This window comes from Monopterus albus, unplaced genomic scaffold (genome assembly GCF_001952655.1).
Source record: "Monopterus albus unplaced genomic scaffold, M_albus_1.0 scaffold47.1, whole genome shotgun sequence".
NCBI lineage: Eukaryota > Metazoa > Chordata > Actinopteri > Synbranchiformes > Synbranchidae > Monopterus > Monopterus albus.
Window position 1 is genome coordinate 333,872 of NW_018127927.1, and position 15,014 is coordinate 348,885.

The following is a 15,014-nucleotide window of genomic DNA, read 5'->3' on the forward strand; positions in this document are numbered from 1 at the left end:
ATGGAACACACTGAGGAAGAAGGTGCAAAGGGAAGCTGGCACCCTTCAGACTAGAGCATGCACACACAGAGTGGCTAGTTATGTAGGTTACATACAGTATATAACAGCTCTGACACTGTAAACTGGTAATGGCAACTGTTAAGTGACTGTGGTTTTATACAAACACGCACAAACTACAGGACTTTTTTCAGGTATTTAGTTCTTCGGCTGTCTTATTAAGAAACTGCATAGCAGGCATTAGCACAGAAATGAAGTTAAGCACTTCACATACATGTCTGTATTCCACTGGTTGGAGGAAGTGTTGAAGAAACCCCAGCTGGCAGCGTTCTGAGGCGTCATCATGCACCTGTTCAAACCACACAGCATAGACACCACATAGTCCTGGATGGTACCTGCCACTGTGAAGTCCTCAAGGAACTCAGGCCTGTAGGTAAACCACACATCTATTGATTTTACTTTCACATCACAAAAGCAAGTATTTTAGTAAGCTCTATTACAAAAAAGGAATGCTGACCTGTATTGCATGTACCAGAAGATTGTTGCACAGCCGAACCCTGTGGCCACACTGAGATGTGAGTCTGGTTTTGGAAGAGAGGACAGGAAATCACTGCTGCAGCGTCCATCCTGCCAGGTGATCAGCGGACTAGTGTCTCTGGCTGTAAAGAAGTCTCTATTGGACCAATCACAACCTATGAGGAGCAAAAGACAGCAGGTTTAAAAAAATAAGTAATGTCTGGTTTTGGTTTTAGTTTTGCACTGATGTAAAAATAACCCTGTAGGACATTTTCTATCATTACAAACCTGTTTTAAAATACAATTTTGTATGCAACCAGCAGAGGGCAACATATTTATGAAAGAAATACAATGCATGGGATTTGTTTAAAAGAGGAGTTACTGGAGGAAAATCTTACATTGCAGAAGCTGCAGTCCAAATCAAACTGTGAATAATCTTTGTATCTGTGTAATCTTCACAGAAAGGATTGCTAGCAATGATATATGTAAATGCTCTAAAAACAAATAAAATTTTCTCAACTAGTAGAATAACATTTCTTACATGACAATTACATATAACTGGGGGGCACATTTTGCTTAGATCATGGGTTTTCAACCAGTGGTCTGCGGCCGACTGCTGGTCTGCAAAGACATTGTAGGTGGTCCCTGATCGTGCATTCAATAATGTAATCTCACTGTAGGAATCTTTTTTTAATTTTACTTTTTAAAACCCATTTCCATGTATCATTACTTGTACATTATTAAATCCATCCAAAGCCCAGCTGACTTGCAGGATTAAAATAGTGCCTATCTGGTCTATCTACCCCACAACAGTCATCCTTAGGTTACTTCTTAGTCAGAATGGTGGTCCCTGCATCACAATTAGTTGAAACCCCTGACTTAGATTGTAACATTCTGAGCAACACATTCAAAATTTGTTTGATGAAACAGTTTAATATACAGTATATTGCTCTTATGTGACTTTTAATCACCATTATTTGTTCATACTGAGACTTGTGTAACAATATATAGACACAGTGGAAACACAGCTACTGTTACTGTCCTGCCCCTCACCTACATGACCAGATTGCATTTGAGGACTAACAGGTGTGCCAACGAAGTGTACACATCCTATAAGACAAACTAATCAGAGAGGAATTTAAAGGCACTATGAAGCCATAGCTAAGTTTTAAAACACCTTCATTTCTTTCAATTTCATAAATTAAATTGTTTGAGATGCCAATAATTAACATATTATATTGTCAACATTATATTATCAGCTCTTTGGAACAAGCTCAAGTTTCAACTGAGGAATTATCAAACTTTGTATATTATGAACAATGAGATGTGAATTTAGTAATTTACCAAAAGCAACATTAATCCTATGAAAATTCTTTGTAACAAACGGGATCCCCATGATTAAAGGAGCCTCTTAGGAAAGTACATATTGTGTAAAATTTGTAAATTTAAAGCCCATAACGACAGGAGACCAGGCATATTGAGATGAATAGTTCTGGGCCCCTACTCTTTAAATGTTTTGGCTACGATGTAGCGCATATGATGTATATTTTGGAGCTCAGTCCATCAGATGCTCCTGTTCCAGACGACATTTCAACAATGTGCATCCATCTCTCCTATGTGTGTGCGTGTGTTTTGTCTTAAAAAATAATGGATGAAGAGATCGGTTTGTGCTCCTTGAAATACGCACGAATCACAGAGTCACTGTTAGAAAATTAACCGCATGCTGTTATGAAAAGCCACAGCGTGCATGCGTGCAGGCTTGTGATAATAGTCGCACCTGTCTTTGCTTTCCAGAATAAAACCCCATGCATCTGGCCGGACAGTCCGATGCTGCTGACATGCTGCAGTTTGTCTCTGGGCAGCAAGCCGATGCACTGGTTCAGAGTGTCTACAATCCGACCAGTATCCTGCTCTTTGGCCTGCGTGGCAAGAAAACGAAGCCAGGTCAAACATAGTACACAAAGTACACAGTAAGCAATGTTATTACTGGGTTGTTTGGAACTTGAACGCACACACCTTTATCACACTGTTGTCGGTTATATCAGACATAGTAGGCAAAGCGCAACTCGCAGCCATCGTTCTGGATTTAATTTCCAATAAAACGGCTTTTACAGATGTGGTGCCCATGTCTAAACCCAGAATATAGTTAGGCATGACTACTGGTGCCACAGTCCTCTCCTTAGTTGTGCAACATCAACTCTAAAAGCAAACCCCATATTGTTGCATTCATGTACATGCAAGGGATCGGAAGTTTCAGCTTTGATTGTTTATTTATCCCACTACAACAGCCCATCTGTTCCACTGGAGTCCGTCCCAGTTGACAGTGGGCGAGAGTCGGCAGGTATATCCTGAACAAGTCACCAGCCTATCACAGGGCTGACACATGGAGAGAGACAGCCACTCGCAGTCATGCTCACACCGATGGGCAATTCTGAGTCGCCAGTGAATCATACCCCTAAGTTAACCTGCTGTCTTGGACTGTAAGAGGAAGCCAAGAGTGCAACAGTACTAGAAATCTATACTTTCCCACTCTGTAATGTGCGGGGAACGCACCATATCGTCGCTTCCTGTTTGATGGTTACTCTATTCCCATAATGCATTGCGTAGGCATTGAGAATGGCTGATTTTGGACTAGGAGTGTTGTCCGAATGAGAATGACTGTGTTCTTTTTGTGCTATACCAGCTGCCATTCCTTAAATAAATTTTAATATCAAAGCCCGCGAGGTTAATTCTACAGGTTATATGCATTTGTAATCGTCCTGTGAGCAGCCAACGAGTCCCTGCATTTCTCTTCGGTGAGAACTTGATCAATTATGGTCAGCAAGCAGCCTGAGGAGCCGAGTGCTACCATGTTAGCGTCAATAACGTTAGTATCAAGTCATAAAATAAAGCGGGTTAAAATGTGCTGTTAGCCAGAAACGTACGGTTAATTGGCATTTACTGACTGCAGTTATGCCTGTTTGTCTGGCGTCTTATGTGCCAGTTTTTTTTTTTTTTTTTTTTTTACCGCAGGTGTATTCGGTAGCTAACGTTTGGTTCATTGTAGCCAGTAGCTAACTTTAGGCTAACGTCGAACAACGACTGGCAGCTTTGCTCTTTGTCTTTGTTACGCATATTAAGGGGCTTTATCGAGGCTTCTGTCGTGTTTTGTGTCCTAGTAGTCACCGTAGTAGAATTGCCTGTTAGTGTTACTATATATCATTGCATTGTCACCATTGTTACTGATGCAGTAATGTGTAAGCAATATTTTTATATGTGGCTGGTTGAGGTAGAGTAAATTTTAACGTATTTATCTACTATTGTTATTTCAGTCACCGGCCAAACCAATTTTTATCATAGATTTTGTATTTAAACGCTCAAGCTCTACTATATGTATCTTATACTTTTCTTATATGCACTATATATTCTATGTATTTTAGTAAACGTGCCTGAATCTCTTCAACAGCAGCATCTTCTTGTGATAGCTGACCAGAGCCAAAATGGCAGGAGTTGTAGCCAAGCGTGAGGGACCACAGTTCATCAGTGAAGTGGCCGTGAGGGGCAATGCTGCTGTGCTGGACTACTGTCGCACCTCTGTCTCCGCTCTGTCTGGAGCAACAGCTGGCATCCTCGGGCTGACCGGACTTTACGGCTTCATTTTTTATTTCCTGTCCTCATTTCTCCTTTCTCTGCTGCTCATTCTCAAGGCCGGACGGCGGTGGAAGAAATGCTTCAAATCACGGCGTCTGCTTTTTACCGGAGGCCTTGTTGGAGGTCTTTTTACATATGTGCTGTTTTGGACTTTTCTTTATGGAATGGTGCATGTGTACTAAAATAATGTCATGTATAACCATGAATTCACCACTTAATGCTAGTAAATCAGTAATATTTGTCAACCCTCCTTGTAGATAAGCCATACATTTTTCTATTACGTACTGGTGATGTGTCAGAGGATGTATCAGCAATTGCTGTATGCAGAGTAAACTGTCCTGCCCGTGACTGACCTAATTAAACCTGTAAATCCTGCTCTGTGCATCATCTCTACCAGAGTATGAGGCCCAGTTATTATAATGCAAATTGTAGTATAACCTAGATATAAGAAGATTATATGCTAACAAGGTGTGACATTATACTATGTACAATACTATGGTCTGATAATAACAAATGTAATAACTTATAAATACCTCTACAAATTGTATACATTATTAATCACTGCCTGTCACTTGTTGCCATCACAAAATTAGCACATCAAATACATTGTGTCCAACAGTAAAGAACATTCAATAAAATGAAACAGGAAAGAGAGTCCTTTCACAAGTGCATTCATTAAGAGTCAGCCCCATACATCAGCACTGAACTTGTCCACTCACTTCAGACATAGTACATGACAGATTTCATTCCACAGCTTTGCAAGAGAATCATGAATATGACTGTGCTATAGCATTGGGTGGCAGATGTCAAAGTCACAATCGGTACAGAACTTGACAGCAGCAAACGGTAGTGTAACTGTGTTCAGATGCCTGTAGGAATGTGATGCATCCAACTGAAATACCAACAAGACCATTCACATATTCTCTTACTTTTTGCTGACAAGCACAGTTTTGATATTTTCTTTTAATCTATTCATACATAATTTTTCTCATTTCATTACATTGAACTTAGAAGGTATTTTGTGGGGCGCTAATGCAACAATTACTGGATGCCGATGCGCCAAAAGCGAACAGAGGAAGAATTCATTTCACATTTAATTTATTAGTCTACAGTGTTTATTTTAAAGCCATCCCTGGTAGGCTAATGGTTAAGGCGCAGCGCTCTCGCTGTGGCGCCCCAGGTTCGAATCAAGATTGCCTCAGGAAGGGCATCCGGAAGGGCATCCGGCGTAAAATAAATGTCAACATGCGAGTCGTCAGTGTGAGGATATGCTGTGGCAACCCCTAAACGGGAAAAGCCGAAAGTGACTTTCAGTCTACAGTGTTTATTTTGCCTAATTCAAGTCTATGTTTGAGGACCATAGTAAAGTTTTTATGTAATACAGAGAGCTGCAATATTTTTCACTTTAAGTGAATCTAGTATGCCACTTTTTTTCAGTCATTTTCTATGTCCATAAAATAACAAAAATAAATTGCACCCATACATTACTAGAACTGGAAATTTTGCTTAATTTGTCTGATCAACAGCCCAGAAAACTAGAAGTATTTATGATATGAAACAAAGGCAAAAGGAAGTCTGTGCATTTGTAAAGCAGTAACCCACGAGTATTTGACATTTCATTTAAATTTTTTGATAAATAACTTTGTCACTCTACTAACTGCATCAGTAGTATCACAGTATTTATATATCATTATTTATGGACCTGTTGTAATCTTCCACATCTCACCTTTGGTTCCTGACCCAGCCACTCAACACCACCCTTGTGTATTAGTGTCTCGGCCCGTTTTCACAGTGTAGAACATTAACATTTCCATGGGCCAACATACTGTATCTTCAGTCAGGGAAAGCATCACTCAAACTAGTGGTGTGCCAGCCGTTGTGCCAGTAGGTGAGAAGTGGACATCAGTTTGATTTTTGTTTTCACCCCCTGCAACATATGTAACTGAGACCACAGCAGACAATTTGTCTTGCTCTGCGTGCAAACTTAATTGTGTGAAGAGACAGTGATGTGATGCTTTGGCTCTGCATCCCGGGGAAAGAGAATGGCAGTGTATCGCTGTCCTGTGTTGCGAGGAATGGTGGGACACTGGTCTGCTCCCACTGCAGGCATGGGAGCAAATCCCTCAGTGGGTGCACTTTCCTCTGGCTTTTTGATGGAGTTGCCGGTTCCTCTTTCTGTAGCTGTTTTCCTGGATCTCCTTTCCCGGTGGCCCGCCTTCCTGTCCTTGATTGTGGTCCGGCCTTTTCTGTGCAACAGAGAAATTTGCCAATAAATGTGATGATCAAGGTTTATTTAAAATGCCCCACCTTTCAAACATTTAGTCAAACCTGAAGTTGATGATTTCAAATTTCCTCTCTCGGTATAAGGAGCTTGTGTTCATCATGTACAGTAGTATCATGTCACATGCAAAGGCTCCCTGAAAGAAAAAATAAATAATTATATCAACTGGATTTTCACCACCTGTAGATAATCTTACATCCCTCACCTTCTAGTGGCACTATACAGTTTATCTCAGTCACTCTGGTACATTTCTCGAATGATCCTTTATATTTGCTAAACTATAAGAGCATTTCCTGAGTTCAGTTCATACAAACAGCACCACACAAAAAAATCCACAAAAGTGTGTCACTTGCTCAGAATCCTTAGTTTATCTCAAAATTATTAAATATTTATGTCAGTGAATATGTCAGTGCATCATGACAAGTCCTTGTGTCATCATTTATGAACTTGGCAGTCAGAATGTTTAGTTATGCTGTCATTATAACAGTGTACTCTGGAAGTATATTCATATGTAAACTGTGGCACAGGTTTTGACGATAATGATTAAAAACACACAAAGCTGCACTTGTTCTGTATGGCATATATCAATTTCAACAGTACAAATAATGTACTGTATGTGCAATTTGTTAAAAATAATGAGAAACTGCTTAAATGAGGTGCATAAGTGACTGGATGATGTGGAGGTTGAACAAGTAGTTTAGAGAATTTCATTTCTGATCTGAGAAGCGTATGAAAGCGACTGAGAGATATGACATTTTTCTGATTTAAGGCACCACAGTAATTACACACCAATTATACACTTACACATCAACACAATATTTTTGCAAATTACTCACTGCACCCAGCAGAGCAACACCTGAACCAATGGCAATTACTGTGGGAACAATATTGAATTTCCCAGCCTGCAAAACAATAACAGGTATTCACTGCACCTCTAATGGTGGAATCATGTAATTCCCTTAGAAAAAAAGCATTCATATCACTGCTGTACCTGGCCATTGATCATGATATCAAAGCGAATTCCATACACTTTATACAAAGTGCGATAGGTTTCACCATTTTGATCCTTGTAATACCTGGCATATCTATAGAGGAGAAAAATCAACTTGATTAAAGTGTAAAAGATAAAACTACAGCAGGCTAGGCACAAAAAACAGAGAGGAGGCAGTAGGCTGACAGACTTACAGTATTTCTGGTTAAATGACAGAGAGGACATACCTGAAGTTGTACCCTGATGTGACTGAGTTGTTTAAATTCATGTCTAAACGGGTGAAGCTGTACTGTGGATTACACTGAGAATAGTCCTTATCCAGGTCACACTTCCACTGTATATGGATACCAATAGACCCACCCTAGTGGGCAAAACACAACTCTTTCAATAATTACAATAATAATATAGTTTGTTGGTCAAAACCAGACATTACAAAGTGCTTTACAAAAATTCAAACACAACACATAAACACAATATACAGTATAGCCTATGTTACACATATGGGTTAAGGGCCATGTAATTCAGACATATAGTCTGGGGCTAGAAATATTAAATTAATTTCAGTGACAAACTGGTAACCAGTGTAAAAACATTAAAATTAGAGTAATAATCTGTGTTTTCTTAGTATTCTTTTGTACAGAAAAAAATAAATGTGTGTACAATGTTTTAATCTCTGTAAAACTCTGAATATAACAGATTTTCTCAAGATTTGTGTTTTCAGATGCTCTGGCTGATTAGACCACTAGTCAGGCTGATGGTGAGTGATGCTATACTGGTAATTATATAGTCATCTATTAATAGATAAGAAAATATTTGTGATAAGAACCAATTTGTCTGAAACATTTTTGTAGTATTTCTGAACAACAACTGTTTTCCATCAAAGCAGAATTCCAGTATCCACCAGAAATCTGTTGTTTATTCATAAACAACATTCTGTGTTTAGGTCCAATCACACTTCACTGATTAAAAAAAAAAAAAAAACACTAACCACCGACCATGGCTCTGTCCAGTTTGGGTCACTCTTTGTGCTTTTGTATCTTGAAAGTTATGTACAATGTTTTTCTCTTTACTCTTCAGTAGTGTGGGATCCCTCTGCTGTACTCCATGTGAAAGTATAGTGCAGAGCGTGGTTATTTCTTAACATACAACTTTATTGCATGTCACATAAAGCATCTGTTTTGTGTTCTGCATTGTTGTATTTCTGGATTCATTACAGGTTTTCCCTCAAACCACAGAGTAAATTGTCTTTGCAGTGCAAGATGATCACTCCTTTGGTGTTTATACAGTAGCTTATGTCTGTTATTAGATATGAAGGAGGAAATATGAAGCAAGAAAGTGAGAGGGGTGACAAATGTTGCCTACAGTATCTGGATGTAGCAGTTGTAAAACAATTTGTCCTCCTCCAGTTCCCAACAGTTTTACTCCCATAATCTCCTCAATAAATCCACCATTACAGAGTGATGATGATAAACAGGTCCATGCTTTTATTCTGACTCCCTTCAAGACAACCACACTGTGAAATCATAACTGTGGTGTTCTACACTTATTACTGCAGTCACAAGGAGCTAAAAGGGATTTCCATATCTGGGAAAAGTTAGCTATGTCAAGTAAGACAGGAACTGAAATCGCTCCCACACACTTTCTTAATTGGCACGTTTATGACACGTTGTACCTTAACTGCCATTTCCTGGAAGTCATGTCCAGCCCAGCTGACCAGATCTCCCACACGGAAGATGGGGCAGTAAGGATGTCTTTCTCTGTCATATGAACACCTCTTCAGGTAGCTGCCATCAGAGGTGTCAAGGACATTAGACCTGAAAAGAGATTAAGACACAAAAAACATGCCCAATATCAGATTTTCAGGAACTATAAAAACCTGTCTCATTTTCAAATTGAACACTGTTCATCACTGCATGTATCCTTTGAAAGGCCCATTTTCCTAAACCAGAGACAAACATAAAAAAGTTCCACTGAAAATCACTGAAATCAAATGATCAGGTTTTTCACATGTGGCCGCAGAAGTGCTGGAGAGATGGAAACACAGCTGTCTCTGCTAAGTAGAGTCCCAGAAGTCTCTGAACTTCTCATTTTGGCATTGGCCTAACATATTAGATACCATTACAGCTGAACCTTCACACTGTCATTCAACCGCATTCTCACTGAAATGTGAGTTTAGATATGCAGATTTTGTCAACTTACACAGAACTTTGACTCAGCTTTGGATTTGAGTAAGGACTTCACTTCAACCTTCACTTGAAGCTTTTTCTCTACAGCAGCAGCATGTATACAGTCTGTGTATATCAATCAAACCCCACCTTGACCACCCTCTGGCTCTGTGAATGGAATGTAAACTCATATGTCACTTTGTCAGACGTGTAATGCTGCCAGCAATTTTAAGCAGCACCCATTAAGAGGGATTTCTATTATCTGCCAAAGCCCACGAATCATAAGTATATTACTATTATTGAGGAAACTAGAGATGAATAAGAGCCTGGCTGATGAATTAAATGTGGCTTTGTGGCATCTCCCTGCTTTCTGCATGACTTGAACAGACCACAGCACAGTTAGCAGCAGCACAGCTCCCTAGGCTAACCTCATCTGATCTGACACCTGTCCAGGGCAAGGCCTGCTGTCAAGGACATCTCAAATGACTGTTTCACTGTCTCACCATGTGCAGTGCACAGGCTGGTATATATAGAAGGCTCACAGCACTGTAAAACTATTTAAAGCAGTCACTGGAACATGTATTCCCCTCAGCTCATTCTGTGATCTATGTCACGATGCCTTGAAACCATAGGCACACTGGCAATCAGCACCACTTACTTGGAGAATTCAAACTTTGGAAACCTGATAAAATTCTTGATGTAAACGGTGAAGTTTTCTGCTTCACTCAGTAAGGGCTCTCTGTAAAAAAAACAAAACAAGCGGTGCTGGCAAGCTGTATTCCCAATACATAAACCTGTAAAATGTCTGTAAGTATGAATGTAGTAGCACAAAATGGCAAATTTCCAAAGTCCTGCAAGACAGGAGGGATTCTCACGTGGGTCTCTTGCTGTATTCAACAGGACACCAGGCGTGAATCTCACAGGTCCCAGTGCTGTTTAAACATGAGCCAGTCTTGATTCCTAATGGAGAAAACAAAGATTCTTAGCTTGATGGAGTTTAAAGAGAGTTTATTCCTATATAAAACATACTGCAACACTTGGGTTATTGTGTCAATTGTGTGATTAAACGTATAAATATGTTAGAGCAGAGCAGCAATTTTAAATGAGTGATGAAACTAATGTTTTTCAAAACATTTTAGAAGTTTAAAGCAGTAAATGAATCATGAAATAAAGTATTAATATATAGGCAAGACTACACTTGTAAAAATCAAATGCAACTGTTAAGTTTTTTTCAGGGATGTCAGAATATAGAGTTGATTGATCTGTAAATCTGCTTTAGTTTACTCTAAGATGACCACCATATTTTTGAATGTATCCATCAGAATTTACAGTAACTTCACAAACCTGAGGTTTGTTGAATTACCTAAACATGTAATTGAGCTTAAAATTATTCAGGTTTGAAGTTGCAAGGGTTTCAAGGCTATTTTTCAATGAACGGCCCTCACCATTGCCAGCTATTACAGTCTCCCCCTCGACACAGTCATCATCACTTAGACATTGTCCATTTGGCACCTTGGAACTCTGTGAGGTAGAATTGAAGTTGCATATGACATCTGTAACAGTGTACCCTACAGTAATTTCAAATATCATAGCTGGAAAAGAATAAAATGCTAATGAAATTCCCTTTTTTTGTATACTCGCCTCAGCACAGAACCCCAGTCTCTGATTGGGGGTCTCTATGTAGTTGGTTACTATGAAGAACACCTGCTCACCCTACAAAATAGAATTAGGTCCAGACAATAAGAAGAAGAAACCAAAGGGAAAATTACACTCCCCAGTAACTTCAATACTGATCAGTCTGTTGAGACAGATTCTGAAGCTAATGATATCCACAAAGACAGACACTCAATAATCTGAGCATTACTAGGGAGTGCTGTGACATCACATGACTGAGCCGATTTTGTTAATTTTGAAGTGTTAAAGATAGATAAATAGATTCTCACATTTGGGGGTATGACGTAATCCTCAGCGCTCCACAGGTGAAGCCCAATCTCAGAGCTGTTGATCAGTGTAACACCTTTAAGCTTGGTGATGACTGATGTCTGGAGGACCTCTTCTCTCTCCTGGTACCCTTTCTTCACCACAAACACCCACCTGAGTCATTCATAAGACGTTCTGATTTATTTATCTTTTGATCTTTCATGCCAAGTAAATTCAACAATATCTCACTTTTATTTTTTTAATTCAGCAAAAGTTCAAAAGTATATTGTGATTCAGTCTATTTAATCGCCTGTGGTCTGGTGTTACTATTGTCAGATGTGTGGACATTTGATCAGTGAGTCTAACATTAAAATATACTGTAAAGATCAAAGCAGGCCAACTTAAGTTAAGCTAACAAAAGAGACTGACTTTATTAAAGCATAGCCCAGAGCAAATCATTTTGAGAATGTGGACCAGTGGACAACTGAACCATCTTTTAAACTTTTTGTGACTAATGCCTTGGTTTCATTAACAGGTACGAAGGCAGACCAGATGCCAATGTCCATGCTTAGAGATACTAGAGGAGCTCAGTCTGTGATTTTGGCAGGCACTGTACATAACCACTCTCTGTAGCTGACAGCAAGGGTTATGTTATATAGTGTTATGTTTGTGTTAACAGTGTTTGCAATTACCTGGAGACAAAGGGGTTTATAACTACAGAACTAAAGTTCCAGGGGACGGTCATTAACAATTTACAACAACAAATATGAAAGAGGCTTCTTCTTATGACTTGTAAAGTGAATCCTAATTCCCTTATTTTATCATTCCTCAGTCCTCGATCCTTGATCAACCCATTCTTCCCACCCCATTATAACCAGTTCGCTTGTAGGGCAACCATTTGACTATTTACTTTAAGGTCTTTTAACTAAGACTAGAAATGGAAATCAGTACTTACTGACACTTATGTGTACCACTACTCAGTATCCCGAAGCAATCCCACTAAGACAAATCACTGCTAGAACTAAAAGAAAAGCCATTATTAAGTTGTAATTTTTCAGATTGCCAAAAGTAATTCTGACAGATCAAGGGACACATTTTCTAGCAAATGCTAGAAAGCTTTGGGGTGCATCATTTAGTCTCAAGCATGTATCAACTTGAGAGCCAAGGAAGTCTAAAACACTAGCATTAAACAATTAAGTGTATGTTTAAGTCTATGCTTAAAAAATATCCTCCACAGACTGAGTGTAATTGGGTTGAGGGATTACTGTTCATATCATTTGCGACCCCTGAATCTGTACAGGAATCATTAGGGTTTAGCCCAGCAGACCAGTTATTCACACATACTCCATGTGGGCCTTTAAACTGTTTAAAGGAGAAACTCCTTGAGACTGAGAATGAGAAGGAAAATATGCTAACGTCTGTCAGTCAGTTTTGTAAATGCTTGTAAATGTTAATCTGCGTAACAGAGTTCCTCATGTAAACATATTCAAGTACTATTTGCAAGAATGAACTTACACATCTGGACCAAAATAAACAGCATGACATTGCTGCATTAATGATAGTTATAAAGTGTGTATTTTCAGCTCGGATGTTAGGAACCCTGTTGTTGTGGGGGATAACAAACGGGGTGTGGTGTCAACAGTTTTATTAAACAATAGATAAGATAGCAATACAACAAAAGGTAATGACTACTAACCAGTGAGAGACAGGGCCATGTGGGAGCAACTCAATCAAGCAAAAAAATAAATCAGAAACATCTGTGTCACACAGGTTACCCTCCTCTTACCTGCTTTTCTCTAATAAAAATAAAATCATAAAACAAAATCTTGCTCTGCTTAAATACTCTCTGCAGTGGGTGAAAAAACAAAACACATTAGAGAAGTGCCCTCAAACTAATGAGACTAACAAAACGACAGTGTAGGAGCAATATCAGTATCAAACTAAACTAATGACAGGTCTAACCCATTACAAGGCTCTACCAATGCCTTCCTTTCAGGAATCAGGAACAGTCACAATATTTATTTGTCAGAAATCAGTGGTTAAATGAAGGAAACCATCAGGTTTTCCCTCTACCAAGCTGTGTAAACTCCATGGACTAGAACCAAGTAAAGCTAAGCCATTTTTACCAGATGCTCAGCTTTAGATTGTATCAGTGCCATTTTACTGGCTTCACCCTGTATGGATGCTGTTTAATAGGTCTCATATTTTGCACATCAGTGTCAGGCTTTAGCATGTTTGTGCAAGTTGGAGCATCACTAAGAATACTACAGAAGTCATTCCCTTAAATGACAGGTAAAAAGAGTAAATCTGCTTTGTAAAAATATCCTAGACTATCACAGAATATTTAATCTCCACCAGAACTATACTGAACTGTTTTGTAACTATTTTGCAAATACACATGTACAGTGCCTTGCGAAAGTATTTGGCCCCCTTGAACTTTGCGACCTTTTGCCACATTTCAGGCTTCAAACATAAAGATATAAAACTGTATTTTTTTGTGAAGAATCAACAACAAGTGGGACACAATCATGAAGTGGAACGAAATTTATTGGATATTTCAAACTTTTTTAACAAATAAAAAACTGAAAAATTGGGCGTGCAAAATTATTCAGCCCCCTTGAGTTAATACTTTGTAGCGCCACCTTTTGCTGCGATTACAGCTGTAAGTCACTTGGGGTATGTCTCTATCAGTTTTGCACATCGAGAGACTGAAATATTTGCCCATTCCTCCTTGCAAAACAGCTCGAGCTCAGTGAGGTTGGATGGAGAGCATTTGTGAACAGCAGTTTTCAGTTCTTTCCAAAGATTCTCGATTGGATTGAGGTCTGGACTTTGACTTGGCCATTCTAACACCTGGATATGTTTAGTTTTGAACCATTCCATTGTAGATTTTGCTTTATGTTTTGGATCATTGTCTGGTTGGAAGACAAATCTCCGTCCCAGTATCAGGTCTTTTGCAGACTCCATCAGGTTTCCTTCCAGAATGGTCCTGTATTTGGCTCCATCCATCTTCCCATCAATTTGAACCATCTTCCCTGTCCCTGCTGAAGAAAAGCAGCCCCAAACCATGATGCTGCCACCACCATGTTTGACAGTGGGGATGGTGTGTTCAGGGTGATGAGCTGTGTTGCTTTTACGCCAAACATAACGTTTTGCATTGTTGCCAAAAAGTTCGATTTTGGTTTCATCTGACCAGAGCACCTTCTTCCACATGTGTGGTGTGTCTCCCAGGTGGCTTGTGGCAAACTTTAAACAACACTTTTTATGGATATCTTTAAGAAATGGCTTTCTTCTTGCCACTCTTCCATAAAGGCCAGATTTGTGCAGTATACGACTGATTGTTGTCCTATGGACAGAGTCTCCCACCTCAGCTGTAGATCTCTGCAGTTCATCCAGAGTGATCATGGGCCTCTTGGCTGCATCTCTGATCAGTCTTCTCCTTGTATGAGCTGAAAGTTTAGAGGGACGGCCAGGTCTTGGTAGATTTGCAGTGGTCTGATACTCCATCCATTTC

The 15,014-nt window shown here is 39.3% G+C and overlaps 3 protein-coding genes across 7 annotated transcripts in view; 1 reads left to right on the top strand and 2 right to left on the bottom strand.

Annotated features, from left to right (window-relative positions):
* The window catches only part of shpk (sedoheptulokinase), a 4,975-nt gene extending 2,141 nt beyond the window's left edge, over window positions 1–2,834 (bottom strand). The window contains 6 exon segments of the mRNA XM_020600572.1: window positions 1–13; window positions 16–50; window positions 272–424; window positions 515–689; window positions 2,291–2,432; window positions 2,530–2,834. The exon segment at window positions 1–13 is cut by the window's left edge and continues 125 nt beyond it. Of these exon segments, the coding sequence (XP_020456228.1) occupies window positions 1–13; window positions 16–50; window positions 272–424; window positions 515–689; window positions 2,291–2,432; window positions 2,530–2,667 (656 nt within the window). The 5' untranslated portion in view covers window positions 2,668–2,834.
* A 211-nt stretch (window positions 2,835–3,045) lies between these two features.
* Window positions 3,046–4,797, top strand: emc6 (ER membrane protein complex subunit 6). 5 transcript variants are annotated; one of them, XM_020600583.1, is made up of 2 exons: window positions 3,046–3,379; window positions 3,962–4,797. In XM_020600583.1, the coding sequence occupies exon 2, from the start codon at window positions 3,993–3,995 to the stop codon at window positions 4,323–4,325; it is 333 nt and encodes a 110-aa protein (XP_020456239.1). In that variant the 5' UTR covers window positions 3,046–3,379; window positions 3,962–3,992; the 3' UTR covers window positions 4,326–4,797. The 5 variants fall into 5 exon arrangements, with proteins under 5 accessions (XP_020456239.1, XP_020456240.1, XP_020456238.1 ...); XM_020600584.1 differs by having other exon boundaries at window positions 3,046–3,308; XM_020600582.1 differs by having other exon boundaries at window positions 3,047–3,379; window positions 3,959–4,797.
* A 600-nt stretch (window positions 4,798–5,397) lies between these two features.
* p2rx5 (purinergic receptor P2X, ligand-gated ion channel, 5) overlaps window positions 5,398–15,014 on the bottom strand; it is a 10,647-nt gene continuing 1,030 nt past the window's right edge. The window contains exons 2-12 of the mRNA XM_020600480.1: window positions 11,524–11,674; window positions 11,222–11,293; window positions 11,026–11,101; window positions 10,456–10,540; window positions 10,239–10,319; window positions 9,088–9,229; window positions 7,643–7,776; window positions 7,416–7,509; window positions 7,261–7,326; window positions 6,472–6,560; window positions 5,398–6,389 (exon numbers count right to left, since the gene is read on the bottom strand). Of these exons, the coding sequence (XP_020456136.1) occupies window positions 6,128–6,389; window positions 6,472–6,560; window positions 7,261–7,326; window positions 7,416–7,509; window positions 7,643–7,776; window positions 9,088–9,229; window positions 10,239–10,319; window positions 10,456–10,540; window positions 11,026–11,101; window positions 11,222–11,293; window positions 11,524–11,674 (1,252 nt within the window). The 3' untranslated portion in view covers window positions 5,398–6,127. The remainder of the gene's footprint in view (window positions 6,390–6,471; window positions 6,561–7,260; window positions 7,327–7,415; window positions 7,510–7,642; window positions 7,777–9,087; window positions 9,230–10,238; window positions 10,320–10,455; window positions 10,541–11,025; window positions 11,102–11,221; window positions 11,294–11,523; window positions 11,675–15,014) is intronic.